This window comes from Nannospalax galili, unplaced genomic scaffold (genome assembly GCF_000622305.1).
Source record: "Nannospalax galili isolate Female #2095 unplaced genomic scaffold, S.galili_v1.0 scaffold611, whole genome shotgun sequence".
Taxonomy (NCBI): Eukaryota; Metazoa; Chordata; class Mammalia; order Rodentia; family Spalacidae; genus Nannospalax; species Nannospalax galili.
In genome coordinates this window covers 593,133-609,506 of record NW_008330486.1, presented here as the reverse complement: position 1 = coordinate 609,506, position 16,374 = coordinate 593,133, and the positions used below count along the sequence as shown (strand labels likewise).

General features: G+C 43.9%; 1 protein-coding gene across 1 annotated transcript in view; it reads left to right on the top strand.

Annotated features, from left to right (window-relative positions):
• Window positions 1-12,588, top strand: part of Myzap (myocardial zonula adherens protein) — a 106,724-nt gene extending 94,136 nt beyond the window's left edge. The window contains exons 12-13 of the mRNA XM_008847476.3: window positions 1,192-1,292; window positions 11,644-12,588. Of these exons, the coding sequence (XP_008845698.1) occupies window positions 1,192-1,292; window positions 11,644-11,740 (198 nt within the window). The 3' untranslated portion in view covers window positions 11,741-12,588. The remainder of the gene's footprint in view (window positions 1-1,191; window positions 1,293-11,643) is intronic.
• The last annotated feature ends 3,786 nt before the right edge of the window (window positions 12,589-16,374 follow it).

Below are 16,374 nucleotides of genomic sequence, written 5' to 3'. Positions count from 1 at the left end.
ACACACACACACACACACACACACACACACACACACACACACAAAAGAATCAAAGGAGGGGCTCTGAAGTTAAGACTTTCAGTTCAGTTTCCAGCACCATTGTGGCAGCTCTTCTGAAGGCCACAGGCACCTGGAACTGGACTTAATGTGGTTGTGAACTGCTTGATATGGGTGCTTGGAACTGAACTCCCAGAGTGGCAAGTGTTCTTGACACTGAACCATCTCCCTAACCCGCTCCCCAGCTTTCTTGCTCCCATGGTCTTCATTCTCCCCATGGGGCACATTTCCAATTCCTGAGCATCAAATCACCAACCTATGTGATGTTTGGCTCCAGCTTTTAGAAGAAAAAAGAAAACCATATAGAATGCTAATTTTAATCCCAAGGAGCTTGTTCTAGTTTATATGTTTGGGATTCTGAATTTTTCCACACCTATGAAATACTAATTATTCAGTTATAGAGGTATTTCCCACTAAATTAAATTGATAGACTTACTCATTTTATAGCTTAGTAGGGGAGTGTTAAAAGTTGAGTTGTACCTTATTTATAATGCCCAAAATGTGATAAATATTAAAATATCCATGGTATGAGATTAATTAAATAAATATTTTACATCCATACAGTGGGATACTGTGATTCAATTAACATAGTTTGTTGACATAAAAAAGAAAACTGGTAAATAAGGAAAGAAATCTACAGCACATTGTTCTGTCTTTGAGTGTGTGTGTGTGTGTGTGTGTGTGTGTGTGTGTGTATACACATACAGGTGCACATGCCACAGCACACTTGTGGAAGTCAGAAGACAACTTTCAGGAGTTGGTTCTCTCCTTCCACCATGTGGGTCCTGGGGGTCAAACTCTGGTCATCAGGTTTGGTGGCAGTTGTCTTTACCTACTGAACCATCTTACCAGCTCCAGACAAATTGTTGATTGAAAAAAGCAAATTGTATTATAGACTAGTATATGTTGTTTTCATTTGTGTAAAATTGGCTGGGCATGTATGCATACACATATGGTGTTCTGTATAAAGATTGAATCAATGTATTTCTGCAACCCAAACTCCATAAGAGATGGTCAGTAAATACAGGTATCTGTACCCCAGGAAGAATTCAGATAACACATAGAGACTGTATGATGTATACTTGTGAGGGAATGCATTTGTTTTACTAAAACTACTTTTTTCTTCATCTCCAGAATAATGAACTACAGAGTAGGTTGGACTATTTGACAGAAACCCAATCCAAGACTGAAGTGGAAACCAGAGAAATCGGAGTAGGTTGTGATCTTCTACCCAGGTATTTAGGAATTTCCTGTTTTTTCGACAAATATTCTTTTTTGACTTAAGAAAATATTTTACTGGGCTGTTAACGAACAGAATTGCATTTTTCCCTACCAAAATGCTGTGGTGACCACTGAGGGAGCCCAGGCACTGTGTGGGGTAGAAGGAACAATAGGGGAGTGACCTAGAGGAGCAGTGAGAAAGGACTTAGCATCTTCAGTGAGTGCTTGCCTTTGCTCATTCATTCATTCATTCATTCATCCAGCAAACACCTGCCTTATACCTTCCCTGTGTCAGACAGGATGCAGGAAGGAATGAGATTTGTTTCCTGCCCCACAGTAGAGTGTGGAGGGAGGAGAAGCTACAGAGGAAGACATTGATAGCAGTGTCAGTGGGGTGTATGAGGTGCATTGGTAATGTAGAAGAGGGAAGGCAGTGCAAATTGTGAACAAAACCCGTCCGTTCCTCAGCACCTTAGCTGAGTACTGTCAGGCACTGAATCTCATTCATACCTAATGATCTACTTTGTACCTATAGCCTTGTCTGCCCAGCTGCGTTGGCCTGGGTTAGAGCCCAGGTGTTCCTCATGCCCAAGTCTGTGTCCCTGCTGAGTGATATGCAAGCCTGGAACTCAGTGACCTGCCTCTGACCAAAGACAACTTGCCATTAATAACTATTCACAACTGTGCTCAGCCCAGAGGACAGGGAATAGTACACAACAAGGGTCTCTCTGGCCTGTGGCTTGTGATTAGGTCATCCAAGTTCAAAGAGCCTGTATCTTGTGAGCAAGAGAGGACTTTAGTAGAGGCAAGGGTATTGGTGTGTTATGTGCTGCGACAGATGACATTGGTTCAGAAAAATGTCAGATCATGGGATCTTGAATAGTTATAACCGGTAAGAGGAGAGACCAGCAGATCACCTAACCTGGGTTGTGGTACACCTGACTCTAATCCTGTTGACCACCTCTAGAGTGTCTTCTAGCATGTTCTTTCTTTGCTGAGGCTTTGTTTACACAAATTATAAAGTCAGTGGCTTCACCAGATCTCTCCCATCTCTAATGTGATACAGTATGACCTCATTTCCCTTCCTTACCTTTTAAATTCGTGACTGGCAGGTTTTGCTGTTGTTGCTGTTGGTCATTAAGTCAACCCAATAATCATTTTTCTTTGGCAGTTGATTTATGTTGATTTCCAAGCAAACAAGGCAATTTGGTCATTCTAACATAATTAGAAGAAAATTCTGTAAAAAGGAAGAGAATACATCAATAGGCTCTGAGTCTTATCGACATGTCATACAGCATACTAGATGAAAATATAACCAAAAGAATGACCAATTGTGTTTGGGCACCCTCTTTTGAAATATAAGTAATTTGGCATTTCCCCCCTCTTTCTCAGACTTTTCGAAAACTAAGTGTCTGCATCCACTCTAATTCTCCACATCATAAATCTTGTTTGGCTGAGACGGGCACAAAACCATGTCTGAAACCAATAAATTGTTTGTTTTCTGATTCCCACATTTTGGCTTAAAACAAGCTTTTCAATTTGTTACACCCAAGTATAGCCAGAGGCAAACTTTTATGGCTCTGTTATGAAACCACAGAGCAGTTTTCATAATGGAAGTGCTGACAGACCCTTAACTTATGGCCATGGTGAACTTGGAAGGCACGTCAGCATCAAGAAGCAGCCTGTCCATAAATGTAGCATTTGGTTTTTCCCTCAGGATCCATCCTAGCAGTTTAACTGCCCAGGTCAGTCAGTGGAGGAAATGAAAACTACATATCCGAGTTTCCGAAAGGGCAGAATAATATTTCACCCGTTTCCTTTCAAATATTTATGAAGTGCCTACTATGTGGAAAGCACCCATAGGTCCCAGGGTGAGGAGACAGGTACCTAGTTTTCAGTGTTGGATTCCAAGTAAGGCTTACTTGAATAGAGTCCTGTTAGGTCAAAAACAAATAACTCCATGGTCTAGATGAATGCCCATGTTTCACAGAAAACAAAATTGAGGCCCAGAGAGAAAAACCAGCTCACTGGAAGCCACATAGCCAGGGTGAAGATCAGGCTTCTGAGACTTGGTACAGTCCATACAGTCTACTTGTAACTAGAAAAGACTCAATAAGTTGAGGGTTGCTGGGCTGGAAAGATGGCTCAGTGAGGCTGACAGCCTGAGTTCAATTCCCAGGGACCCATGTGGTGGAGGGAGAGAACCAGCTCCTGCAAGATGTCCTCTGACCTCCACACATGCACCTTGGCACCACATGCTCACACACACACACACACACACACACTCTTATATACATCCACACATATGCAAGTAAAAAAATGTAAAAAATAAAGTAGAAGGTTGCGAAGTTGAGTTATATGTGCTCTGACAGAAGTCCTGGTTCTTTCTTGGACCTCAGACTTAATCTAACAAGTAAAAGACTCCATGATGTTTTCCAAAATATTTTTTATATTTTATATTTTTATTTGTTTATATATTTGCTTCTTTGAGACAAGGTCTCATGTAACCCATGCTGGCCTAGAATTCGCCATGTAGCTGAGGATGATCTTGAACTCCTGATCTTCCTGTCTCTACCTCCTAAGCGCTGGGATTGCAGATATATGCCATCATACCTGGTGCAGAGTATTTTTTATTTATTTTACTTTAAAAATATTTTACTATTTTTATTTTATGTGTATGAGTATATTGCCTGCATGTAGGCAGGTGCATCCCTGCCGTGCAGTGCCACAGAGGTTAGAAGAGGGCGTCAGATCACCTGGAACTGGAGTTAGGATGGTTATTAGCCACCATGTGGGTTCTGGGAATTGAACCTAGGTCCTCTGCAAGAGCAGTGCTCTTTAACTGCTGAGCCATCTCTCCAGCTCAGCAGAGTATTTTTTAAACAGCCTCCTGCTCCACCGTGGTTTTAATTGAATTTAGCCTTAACTACACAGAAGCGTTTTGTTCTCCTCCCACAAAGCACTCAGCCCTGTGGCTCTCTTGAGCATCCTCAAGCCACCTGGGTGCCCTGCCAGCTGCTAGATGACCTCATCTCCAAGTAGGTTGGTGAGTCTTTCTGAAACTGAACTCTTCCACCTCATTAAGCTACTATGAGGAATAAATTAAAAGATGTATAAAGCAGGCTGCCTAGTGACTAAAGTAAAGTTCAGCAGTTAATAAGAAAGAGCCAGTAAGGGGCTGGAGAGTGCCCCTGCAGAGAACCTGAGTTGGGCTCCTGACACCCACATTGGGTGGTTTATAACCTTCAGCTCAGGGGATCCAACTCCCTCTTCTGGACCCCTTTTGTACCTGACCTTACATGCACAAATCCATACACAGTCACACACATATATACATAATTCTGGTGAAGGTACCACATGGCCATGGTAGGTACCACATAGTGGAGCAAACTGTTAGATAAGACCAGGAAACAGGGAAAAACTAACTGTCCTTGAAGGACACACCCCCAATTACCTGAGGACCTCCTATGAGGCCACACCCCCACTGGTCCCACTACCTCCCAGGAGCACCATTTTGGGCCCCAACCTCTTACCTTCTAGACCTTTGGAAGGCACGATCCAGACCATAGTCTCTGGTATTTTGTTGATGCTCAATAACATCTGTTGGATGAATAAGTGAGAGATCTTTGCCAAGTGGGGACTAGGGAGATAATCTATGTTATACGATTTATTATTTAGTAAAGGACTTAGAAGCAGCAACTCTGGCTTATGTTTTGCTTCTTGTGTTTGTCATGGAGGGTTTTATTCCTTTCCCTAATAACGGTCTCCCTGGGACCTGCTCAGAGCAGTGCCTATGGAAAAGGTACGCAGTTGGTACTTGTGTGGAGCTATCTCCTTGTAGCATTCAACAGCCCTTCCTAGTCAGAACAATGCTTGCCTCCTACTCTTGTAGGACTTTTCTTCCCTGGTTCTCTCCTGACCCTCCTGATCTGTTCTCCATATTTTTTGACAGTGCTTCTTTCTCCTCCAAGGTCCTCTCTGTGGGAGCACCTCATATTTCTATCTTGGTTGCAATCATTTCTGCAAAGAATGAACCCATCTCAGAGCTTGGCCTCCCTTCCCTGTGGCTGAGCCTCTCTGGAACAGAAGTTCTTATCTCCTACCACCTCTAGAGCCCTCTGGCTGGTGTCTGCTTGACCACTGAGCTGACCATTTCCATGACTAAGTATACCATCTTTTTCTTCAAAGTCACCTCTTAGAAGTGGCCAAGATGCTTGCTTAGATGTTAGACTTGGATCTCGGTTCTGGATCTGCCTCTTGCTTCTTGTTTGGCTTTGGGAAAATTCCTAACTCTTTGAGTTTCAGTTTCAGAGGTGGAGGCAGATTGCAGTGAGGCAGCTTAGTGAGACCCTGTCTCAAAAAAGAAAAGGATGGATGGATGGAAGGAAGGAAGGAAGGAAGGAAGGAAGGAAGGAAGGAGACTTGGTGGCCATCCCTTCCAAAGCTGACCAAGAGGACCACATGAGCCAAGAGACACAGAGCATCCAGCTCATGCATACCTACATTTTCATGTATCTCTGAATACTTCTTCCATGTTCCCCGTGACCCAAGTTCAGGGTATTTCAGGCATTGCTTTGGACACGTTCACTTACCCCGTACTGTCCTTTTCCTTCATGATTTCCTCAGAAATTCCTCTCCAGCCCACCCAACCCCCATCTTCCTACTGTCTCCAGCCCGCCTGACCCCCATCTTCCTACTATCTCCAGTCTGCCTGACCCCCATCTTCCTACTGTCTCCAGCCTGCCTGACCCCCCATCTTCTCCCTCCAGCACCCCCAACACCCATCTTCCTTGGCAGTAGATTGTTCGGCACCTTCCTTGCCTCCAGTTTCCCACTTCTGCCTCTCCTTCTCATCTTTGGTTGCATGAATTTCTAGTGAGTAAGCATCTCATCATAGGGTGAGAGGGCGAGAACGTGAGGAGTCCAGGGGCTTTAAGAATGAGGAGTTCCATTTGCAAAGTATGATGCATGTTAATTAGACACTGAGAATAATTTTAGGTCACCTGGCCTTCATGTCCAGAGACAAATGAGGAGAGCCAGAAGAGACTTTGTTTTCTTCTGTCCCAGTGTGGACTGAAATGCAGTCCCAGTAAAGTTATGTTTTAATAGGTGCAATTAGATGGCAGGTATTCCCCATGGCCAATAGAATCCTGCACATAGTAAGTGCTTTAAACGGTTATATTTTAATATTTCTGTTGTAGAGATTAAAATACAAAGTAGCCATTTGTCAAAGCTTTGGGTTTTGATTCTGCTCTTGTCCCCGCCCCCAGGGAAATTGCCCCTCTGTGTATTAATAAAAGCTGAACAACAGCCCAACTGTATTAAAGAAAATGGGTGAATTTCAGTTCTGTGGGTTGAAATTATTTGTGCTCTTGAAGTCCTGTTGTTTCCTAGTGATCAGCTTAATAAAATACCCCAGGACTTTTTTTTTGAAAGGTTGGGATGTGAGTGCCTGTTTTTGAAACCAAGAAGGCTCACCTTTATAAATATTTCTACATTTTATGGGTTTTAGGATAACTATCACAGGAGACCATTTCTGTTATGTGGAATTTTCATAGGCATTGGCATCTGGTTTCTGCCTCTGCCTTCCCCCTGATCTTCCTGGCCAGGCCACCAGAGGCCTTCTTGAAGGTCCACACCCCATGGGTTCCTGTGCGGCTGGTGACACTGTGACACTCCCACCTCAAACTCCCTCTGGTTTCTACTCTCATCTCTGTGTGGACTGAAGGCTCCCATGTTCAGCCTGTGTGAGCTGCTGAGGTCATAAAGATGAGTGGTTTTCACTCTCAGAAACCAGAACTAACAGTGGAGACAAATGCACACGATGACATGAGACATTTCCACTGGTGTGTCAGAAGCTCAGGTAACAGTCATTTTCAATGTGGCTGGGGGATGGAGCATGTGGAAAAGACATAGCAAATCTCCCAGGGGAGACCTGTGACACATGAGATCTGAACACACACACACACACACACACGCACGCACACACACAAACACACACTTGTGATACAGCCTGTACACGTTATGAATAACTGGACATGGGAAGCAAGTAGAAAGGAAGTTGACTCTCATGCCTCAAGTGAATTTGGCCATTGCATGTTGGGATAAGGACAGGTTGGGATGGGCCTCATTCTACACAGTTGTTTAGGAACCTAAGATTCTTCTATCTAGTAACCACCTTGCGCTTTAGAGTTCTGGACCCCCCCCCTCCACTGCTGTATCATCTGCATAAAAGGAAGAGATAGTGAACATGCAAGACTGTGCAGAAGGTTGTGCTGTTTTTTAAACCTGAAGTAGTGGGAGCTGGGGAGATGGCACAGTGGTTAAGAGCACATATTGCTCTTACAGAGGACCCAGGTTTGGTTCCCAGCACCCATCTGAGAGGCTCACACCTGCTTGTAACTCCTGCTCCAGGGGAATCTGACACCTGGGATCTGAGGGCATCTGCATATACATGCGGTACATGTAAGTTCATGCAGGTACACATATACAGACACATAAAAAATGAACTTTAAATCTTTAAGTCTGAAGCAGTGTGCATCACCTCTGCACATTCAGTCACATGACCCACCTAATTGCAAGGGTGACTGGGAAATGTAATCATATATTTGGCTATATTTTAAAAATGGACAGTAGCTAGGACTGGTGTACATCCTTGTGATCAAAATTCAAGGTCAGCCTGGGTTACAGGGTGTGTTTAAGGCCAGCTTAAGCAACTCAGTGAAACCTTGATTTAAAATAAAAAGTAAAAGCAGGGCTTGGAATATAGCTCAGTGACAGAGCACTTGCCTAGCCTGCATGAGGCCCTAGATTTAGTCCCTAGAGCCACAACAGACAACCAACAGCTAAAAATCCCAGTAACAACAACAGAGAAGAACAAAAACAGACTGCCTTCATCTTAGACACTAAATCCTGTTAATTCTGCCTCTCAAATGTCTCTTTAATATTTCCCTGTTGTGTCACCTGTAGTGCCTCCAACAGAATTCTCATGAGCTCTCCTTTATCTTCTTACTGGCAAGAATTTACCAACCTTCTGCCTCCTGACCAAACTTTCCACAGACAGCCCATGGCAGTCACACAGGAATCTTGGTAGAATAACAGCATCAGCCCAGCTCGGCCTGTGGTGACTCCCTATTTTCTTCAGAACCTGCTCCACACATATCAGCTACGTGCCTGGTCCACAGCTGCAAGCTCTGTGTTCACTCTCTTTGGTCCTTGAAGCTTCTGTCCCATTCCCTGAATTCCCATCTCTGCCCACTTGATGAACAGTGAGGCACCAGCCAAGATTCACTTTCCCTGTGTGGACTGCCAGATGTGATGCTTTAAATTTTTTTATTTTAATAATTGTATTTATTTGTAAGTGTGGTGTATATATGTGGGTGTGTGGGTGTGTGTAGGGGTGGGGGGATAGAGAGGTGTGTGTGTGTGTGTGTGTGTGTGTGTGTGTGTGTGTGTGCGCATGTAGACAGGTGCATACATGCCATGACTGTGAGGTCAGAGGACAAGAGAGTTGAGTCTCTTTCATCTTCTTGAGGCAGGTTCGCTCTTGTTTCTGTTAATTAGCTTATGAGCTTCCAGGTGATTCTCCTGTATGAGTCCTCGGTTTACAGATGCCTATGACTACATCAGAGTATTATTTTTATTTTTATTTGGGGGCAGGGTCTCACTATATACCCCTGGCTAAGAACTCACTATATAGACCAAGGCAGCCTAGAACTCAGAGATCTGCCTGCCTCCGCCTCCTGGGTGCTGAGATTAAAGGCCTTCAGCACCATGCCAGGCCTCATCACTTTTTTAATGTGGGTTCTAGGAATCAAACTCAGGGCATCAGGCTTGCACAGCAAATGCTTTACCTGTGAGCCATCTTGGGGGCCCCCAGGTGTGAATATTTTATGATATTTTCTGCCCTGTTAACCCATTATGTGTTCATTATTATTGTATTTCACTTTTCTATTGCTCTGATAAAACATCATAACCAAGGCAACTTGTAGAAGAGTTTATTTATCTTATGATCCAGAGGGATTAGAGTCCATAATTACTGGGGTGGGGGGATTCATGGTAGCAGAGGTGGCCAGGGCAGAAAGCCAGCGATCACATCTTCAAGCAGGCACAGGAAGTAGAGAGGGACTGGAAATCCTGCAAGGCTTAAGAATTCTGAAAGCCTACCACCAGTGACGTGCTTCCTCCAGCAAGGAGACACCTCCTAAAGCCTCCCAAAACAGTGCCATCAACTGGGGACAAAAATGTCCAAATACTTGGAGCCTATGGGGGACATTCCCATTCAAAGCACCACACCTATGTTGCTCATGATCCTGGCAGGAAGGAGAGAGTGAAGAGAGTTGAATGAAGACTATTTACAAATGTTTGGACAACTGTAAGGGAAACAAACAAGGGACAGTGGTGTGCTTTGGAGCTAGGGGTGGTGAAAGCATTTTCCCCATGTCTAGACTGCCTTTCATTTGCTTTGATGGAGCCTCAAGGTAGATGTCACAGTGGATGCATGTGGACAACAGAGAGGTCAGGTGGTGAGACAGGAAGCCAAAAACTAAGGAATGGACAAGGTTCACTCTTTTTGTATCCACCCACTCTAAGGAACTAATTTTCCAGGGCTGGAGAGATGGCTCAGTGGTTAAGAGCACTGGCTGCTTTTATACATACACTCATACACATAAAATAAAAATAATAAATAAAAATTTTAATTTATTTATTTTTGTTTTACCTATATGAGTGTTTTGCCTGCAGGTATGTAAGTGCACCCATGTTGTACAGTGCCCACAGAGGTCAGAAGAGGGCACTGGATTCCCTAGAACTGGAGTTAGGACAGCTGTTATCCACCATGCAGGTGCTGGAAACTGAACCTGGGTCCTCTACAAGAGCAGCCAGTACTCTTAACCACTGAGCCATCTCTTCATCCCCTAAAAGAATTGTTTTTAAGAGATAATTTTTCCCCATTTGACCCAGTCCACTCCTATTAGGCCTCACTGGTCCATCCATGAGGTGGATCCCCCCTTGCCTAACCACCTCCAGGAGCCCCTCTAGTAGAACCTCTGAAGGGTTCTATTATCTCAGCACAGACACACTGAGGAACAAACTTCCAGTGTGTAAAACTCTCGGTGTGTGTGGGGGGGGTTGGTCAGTCAGACCATATCCACTCAGCACAGACACACTGAGGAACAAACTTCCAGTGTGTAAAACTCTCGGTGGGGGGGGTTGGTCAGTCAGACCATATCCGACCACAGCATCACCATAGATCTGACGGGGTTGGAAAAGAGAACAAGGAGTTGGAGCTGGACCTTTGGGAGAGGAATGTAGAGGAATGTAGTTAGCTGCTGGGCCACAACCTGGCTGGGAGGGAATAGATGACCCGACCTCTCTGTTTCCCACATCTCTAATCTTCTGCTGCCAGTCTCCCTGTTAGTCAAAATGAACCAAGAGCTAAAGGGCAAAGAGCCAATGGATGCTGACCTTCAGGTCAGCGTTACATAATACAGAATGGATGGAAAGGGAGGGGTAGATCTGAACCAGCAGATGGAGAGCAGGCAGCAGAGGACATAACACACTGAGCTAAAATGATTGGTGTATTTTCCCGGTGGAAGGTTGCATTTCTTGAATGCATGCTTTTTTTTTTTTCTGAATCCTGGATACTAAAATTCATGGCAATGTCAGTGTGCTTGAACTTATGATGAAACGGAAAAAGCTGGACAGTTCATAAGCAACAGAACTTTATTTCTCATTGTTCTGGAAGCCAGAAGGTCCAAGACAAAGTACCAACAGATTTCAGATTTGCTTAGAATATGATTGGGCAAGCACTGACAGATTCAGTATCTGGTTGGAATGTGCTTATGATGCAGTTTCTGGTTCAGAGACCGCATTTTTCCTGTGTCCTCATGAGGCAGATGGGATGAGAGAATGCCCTGAGATCTCTTTTATTATTATTCATTTTTATTTTTTAATCTTATGTGCTTTGCCTGCATGTAAGTGCACCACCATATGTGTGCAATGCCCATGGAGGCCAGAGGAGGGCGTTGGATCCCCAGGAATTGGAGTTATGGGTGTTGGGAACAAAACTTGGGTCATCTGTAAGAGCACCTCTCCAGCCCATCTGAGATCTCTTTTAAGGACATCTGTCCCACTCACGAGGGCCCTACCCTCTTTGCCTCATCACCCCTGAAGGTCCTGCCTCCTGATGCCATCACTGTAAGAGCTGATATTTCAACTGAAAAGATTGAATCCATTGCAAATCCTTTATAAATATGTATGTGAAATAGTAACCACATTATTATGCTGTTTTCATGTTTAAGTGCTAGAGTTGCTGCATGGAGGGTTTTGTCTCATCTTCCTGTTCTGTCTTTTCTTCTCTCTCAGTCCAACAGGCAGGACTCGGGAAATCGTGCTGCCTTCTAGGAGCTACGCCCCATACACACGAGTCCTGGAGTTAACCTCCAAGAAAACGCTGACTTAGGCACTCCGACCTGCGCTTCTTGCAAACACTAAAAGGCCCTGAAACCCTGCAACTTAAAGTCAGGGGAGAGTGATTGCTGCTTCCTCATAGATGCGGTGTAAGCCAGAATGGGAATCACTGAGGCTTTGATATGCTTCTAAAAGGGGAAGGAAAATGGAGGCAGAGGGGACAGGAAGGGCGAGGTACATGAGGTCTTATTTCAGGCACCCAACCAACCTACCCTGCTATGCGGAATCATCACTTTCCGTGTGGATGCTGACATCCTAAAAGGATTTCACAGTCCATTTTCTGTTCTACTGGATTTTGGTTGGACGAGAAAGGGGCATTAATTAGAATTTCATGTTATTCACAGCAGGATGTTTTGTTACAGTGTAAAGGTTCTGTTTACCCATAAAAGTATTAGCAGCAGTGTTTCTCCTGCACAGAGAAGCCTGTTTACAAGTAACATGGGCACCTGGAAAAACTTGAACCTGGAGAGGATTCCCAGCACGCAGCACTCTCCCCTCTGGTCAGAAGGCTCTGTGCAGGCTTGTGGGAGCCATGGTTAGAGATTTGTGCGGGCCAGACAAGCTTCATTCTGATTGGCTAATCCTTTGTTTTAATTTGTGCCTTATGCCTTGATTGGACCAGCTGAAATAGCTGTATTTGTTCAAGCTGTGAGTTTTATTTTTCTTTTTCACTTTAACTTAAAAGAGAATTTTGTATGCTGTGGAAGATTAATCATTTAATGTTTTCAGTTATCAATCGATATTTTTGTCAAATGGATGAGGAATCTGTTTATGCACGGTCAACTTTGATATTACAACCCACATCAAGTATGTTTAATAAATGCCATATATTTTGTTCTATTAATGTCTCTGTTTCATCAATGACTATGTAGAAGGAATAGAGACTAAACAGATCAGGCTCTGGAATGGGTGCCAAGGTCAGATCTAGTGATTTTTCCACCAGTATGTTCATGGGAACATGGTGACATATAAGCTTGTATGTGTATGTACTTCTTTTCAAAGTCCTGAAAGCATTTTGTTAACAGGCCTTCTGGAAAGAGTAAGATACATTTGTGATCACAAAATGTAAAATTAGTTCTTCCTATTAAATATCCCCCTTCCCAGGGAGGACTATACGGGAGTAGAGAGAGGAAAGAGAGATAAGCAATGCTTTGGTGGTGTGAAAAGCCACAGGGAAATGTAGTCTTTAATAAACCCACTGAAAAGCACACATACAATATAAATGTGACTGCATATGTATAGGTGAAAGCCGTATAATAAAAATCACAGTGCCGGGCATTGGAGAGCTCCTTTCCAGTTGGTCAGGGTAGTCCAAGAGACTTCCAAAATAATACAGGCTACTGCCACAGCCCTTGGTTTTCTCCCAGAGCTTGAAGGTAAGACCATATTGCTGAAGACATGACATACTTTGGACACAGGACTTGGAAAAATTGAGCTGGAACTGACTGGAAGCCCCTTCCCCAAAGACTAGCTCTCATAGTGTCAGAGGATAGTATGCAAGCTCCCGAGGGAGAAAAACAATCAATGAACCTCCCCCAGCTGTAAAGCCTACAAACCACAACAATGACCAACCGGCCCAGCAAACTCTCTCTATTGGTGCAAAAGTGGCACTTTTATCTTGGGAATGATCAACAGCTGTCTAATTAGATTTAAGGCCCACTCAGTGGGAGGGAAATCATGTGTGGTACTGTAAACATAGCCAAGTACACAAGGCTGGAGAGGCTATAGACCCTAGAGAAGAACCTACTTCTGTCACTTCCCTAGGCCAATGTAATTTTTTCCTGTATTCTAAATACATATGCTAATGTTTACAGGCAAGTGCCTCTCACCACTCATCAAAGAATCTTCTTTTTGTAACAGTTGGAGACTATTACAAAGTTCTACAACTTGTCAAATGCAAAGAATAAGTGACTTTGAGGTGCCCAGCCCTAAGTGACACATCTACAATGCAATACATCTAAGATTCAGGGAACACTGAGGAAGAGGGGGCCGAAAGAATGTAAGAGCCAGGGGGACAAGACACCTGCTGCTAGTTAATGCATTCTAGACATGATAGGGAAGCGTCACCAATGACATCTCCACAGTATGGTAGTCCAACAAGATCTGCATAATGACAAAAGACAATTGACATTCGAAGGTGGATGGAGAAATGTCATGGGGTCCTACCTCAAGATGAAGAGCTATGGACAATGAATGGATGCTGAGGGAGGGAAAAATCGGTGTTCTTCAGGGACTAGCTCCCTGAGAGGTTATCGGAATCCCAAATGGCCAGCCCAGAACACAGGTACACATGAGCACCATTAAATGGACTCAGTGCATTATATATATATAAAATATACTACATATAATATATGTAGCATGTAAATATATATGCATGTAATATAGAAGTAACAAAAACAAAATAGAGGACAAGAAATTGAAAGGAAGTTGGGGGACATGGGAGGAGTAGGAAGGTGATGGGGAAGGATGGAAATAGTATGAAGACAATACTTATGTATGAACTTGTCAAAAATAAAATATTTAAATTCTCCTTTCCCAGCCCCCAGTTACTTCAGTCACTTTGGAAAAAAAACAAGCAAGCAGAGCCGTTCAGTAGAATAAATAATTCAGAGTCGGGATAATGTGAAAAGGAAAATGTGTTTGCGTACATTTGTGTGTACAGGTGTGTGTGCACACGTGTGCACATTTATGTAGCGACCAGAGGACAATTACAAGTATCCCTTTTCATTGGATGGTGTCCTTGAGGCAGTCTCACCACATAGGTTGGGCTGGCTGGCCAGAGAGCCCCAGGGATCCTCCTGTTTCCACCTCCCCAATGCTGCATATAGGCTCATGCACCAAACCCAGCTTTTTTTTAAATGTGGGTTCTGGTGGGTTCAAATTCAGGTCCTTGGTCTTGCACAGCAAGTGGTTTACTGGCTGAGATATTACCTAAGACCTGAAGTTGTATACTTTGCGGCCAAGTTTGTATTTAAATTCTAACTCTGGGAACTTAGGCAATTCATCAAAGTTTGGCAAAGAAAGTTTCCTCCTCTAATTTGGGGTAGTCACACCTACTTGCTAGGCTGATGAGCGGAAATGAATTCACACAGGAGGCTGGCACAGGGCTGGGCACCTGGGTAGCAACTGCTGTCATTCTGCAGCCTTGTTTTTAAGCCCTGTTGGATTCTGGGTGGCTCTCCAAGGTGGCCAGGAACCCTGACCTGTGGAAATCAAGGCGGAACATCTCTGGCAGAAGCCATCCTCAGAACAGGAGACAGGGAAGCAAGACCCAATGAGAAGCTAACCATCATCCCAGGAAGCCCTTGCCCCTGGAGAAACTGGTCTGGAAGCAGTTTCTACATGAAAAGCAATGACTTAAACAATGTCAGTTTTAATGAGTCTAAGGCAGCAACGAAAAACGTTCTGTAAACAATTCCATATTCCCTTCTTTCTCTTTTAAAAGAAGCAAGAAAAGGAGGGAGGAAGGGAAAGATTTGCTTAAGGAATGAAATGCATCATTCTGCTCTTGGGATCTTTGTGTTTTCAACACAGCATCAACATGTAGAGAATTCTTTTTTAATATTTTATTTATTATTTTTATTTTATGTTTATGAGTGTATTGCTTGCATGTAGGTAGGTGCACCCATGTCTTGAAATGCTTGTGGAGGTCAGAAGAGGATGTCCCTGTAACCGGAGTAACAGATGATTGTTAGCTGCCGTATGGGTGCTGGGAACTGAATCTACATCCTCTGCAAGAGCAGCCAGTGCTCTTAACCACCGAGCGCTCTCTCTAGCCCAACCATTTTTTCTTATAATTAATTGGATTCTAGTTCATTCATGTACCATGGTTTAATTAATCTATCCTGTTATATTGGAATTTTAGAGGTTGTCTTTACTCTTTTTAAGCAATTCATCTTTTGCACACATCCTTGGACAATCTCCCAATTATTTCCTCAGCTTAAATTCCTGAAAGAAGAATTGTCAGACCTGAAAGCACACACGCTTTGACTCTTTCAGTGCATAGGGTCTAATTTGTCCTGTAGAAATTTGCATTCATAGAAACTCACCAAAAGGATGAAAATGTGACTTCCTGACTCCTCTGCCAACATTAGCAGTGAGAAATGGGGTACATACAGATAAGTTCCTTGAGGATATTGCCTTTGGACACTTGGGCTCAAGGACATGCAGGTGTGAATTGTGTGCCTGGAGGCATTCCCAGGGTCCAGAGAGTGCCTAGGTAGCTGATAGGTCTCAGAAAGAGATACTCCTGGGATCCAGGAACCAGAGAGTACCCGATGTTCAGTGAGGTTTAATCAAGAGCCAGTCACAGAGACAGAGAAGACCAAGCTTGAGGGCTTGGCTGTAGGTGGGGAATGCAGCAGGAGGTAGATCGAAAGGAGGGTCTGGGAGAGGGAATGTTTGAAAAATGTCTGCAGCCTGGTGATGTGGCATGGTCTGCCCACTAGAGGGAGCACCAGCCAAGGCTGACCCCCGAACTGGACCATGTGTGTGAACTCAGCACCCATCTGAGGCATGCCATGCAGGGAGTAGAGGATCACAGGAAAATAAAGGAAAGGAAAAGTTCCTTTCTGAATAACTCAGGCCACATGGTGGTCACCAGTTCAGTTCAGTTTAGGGAGTATG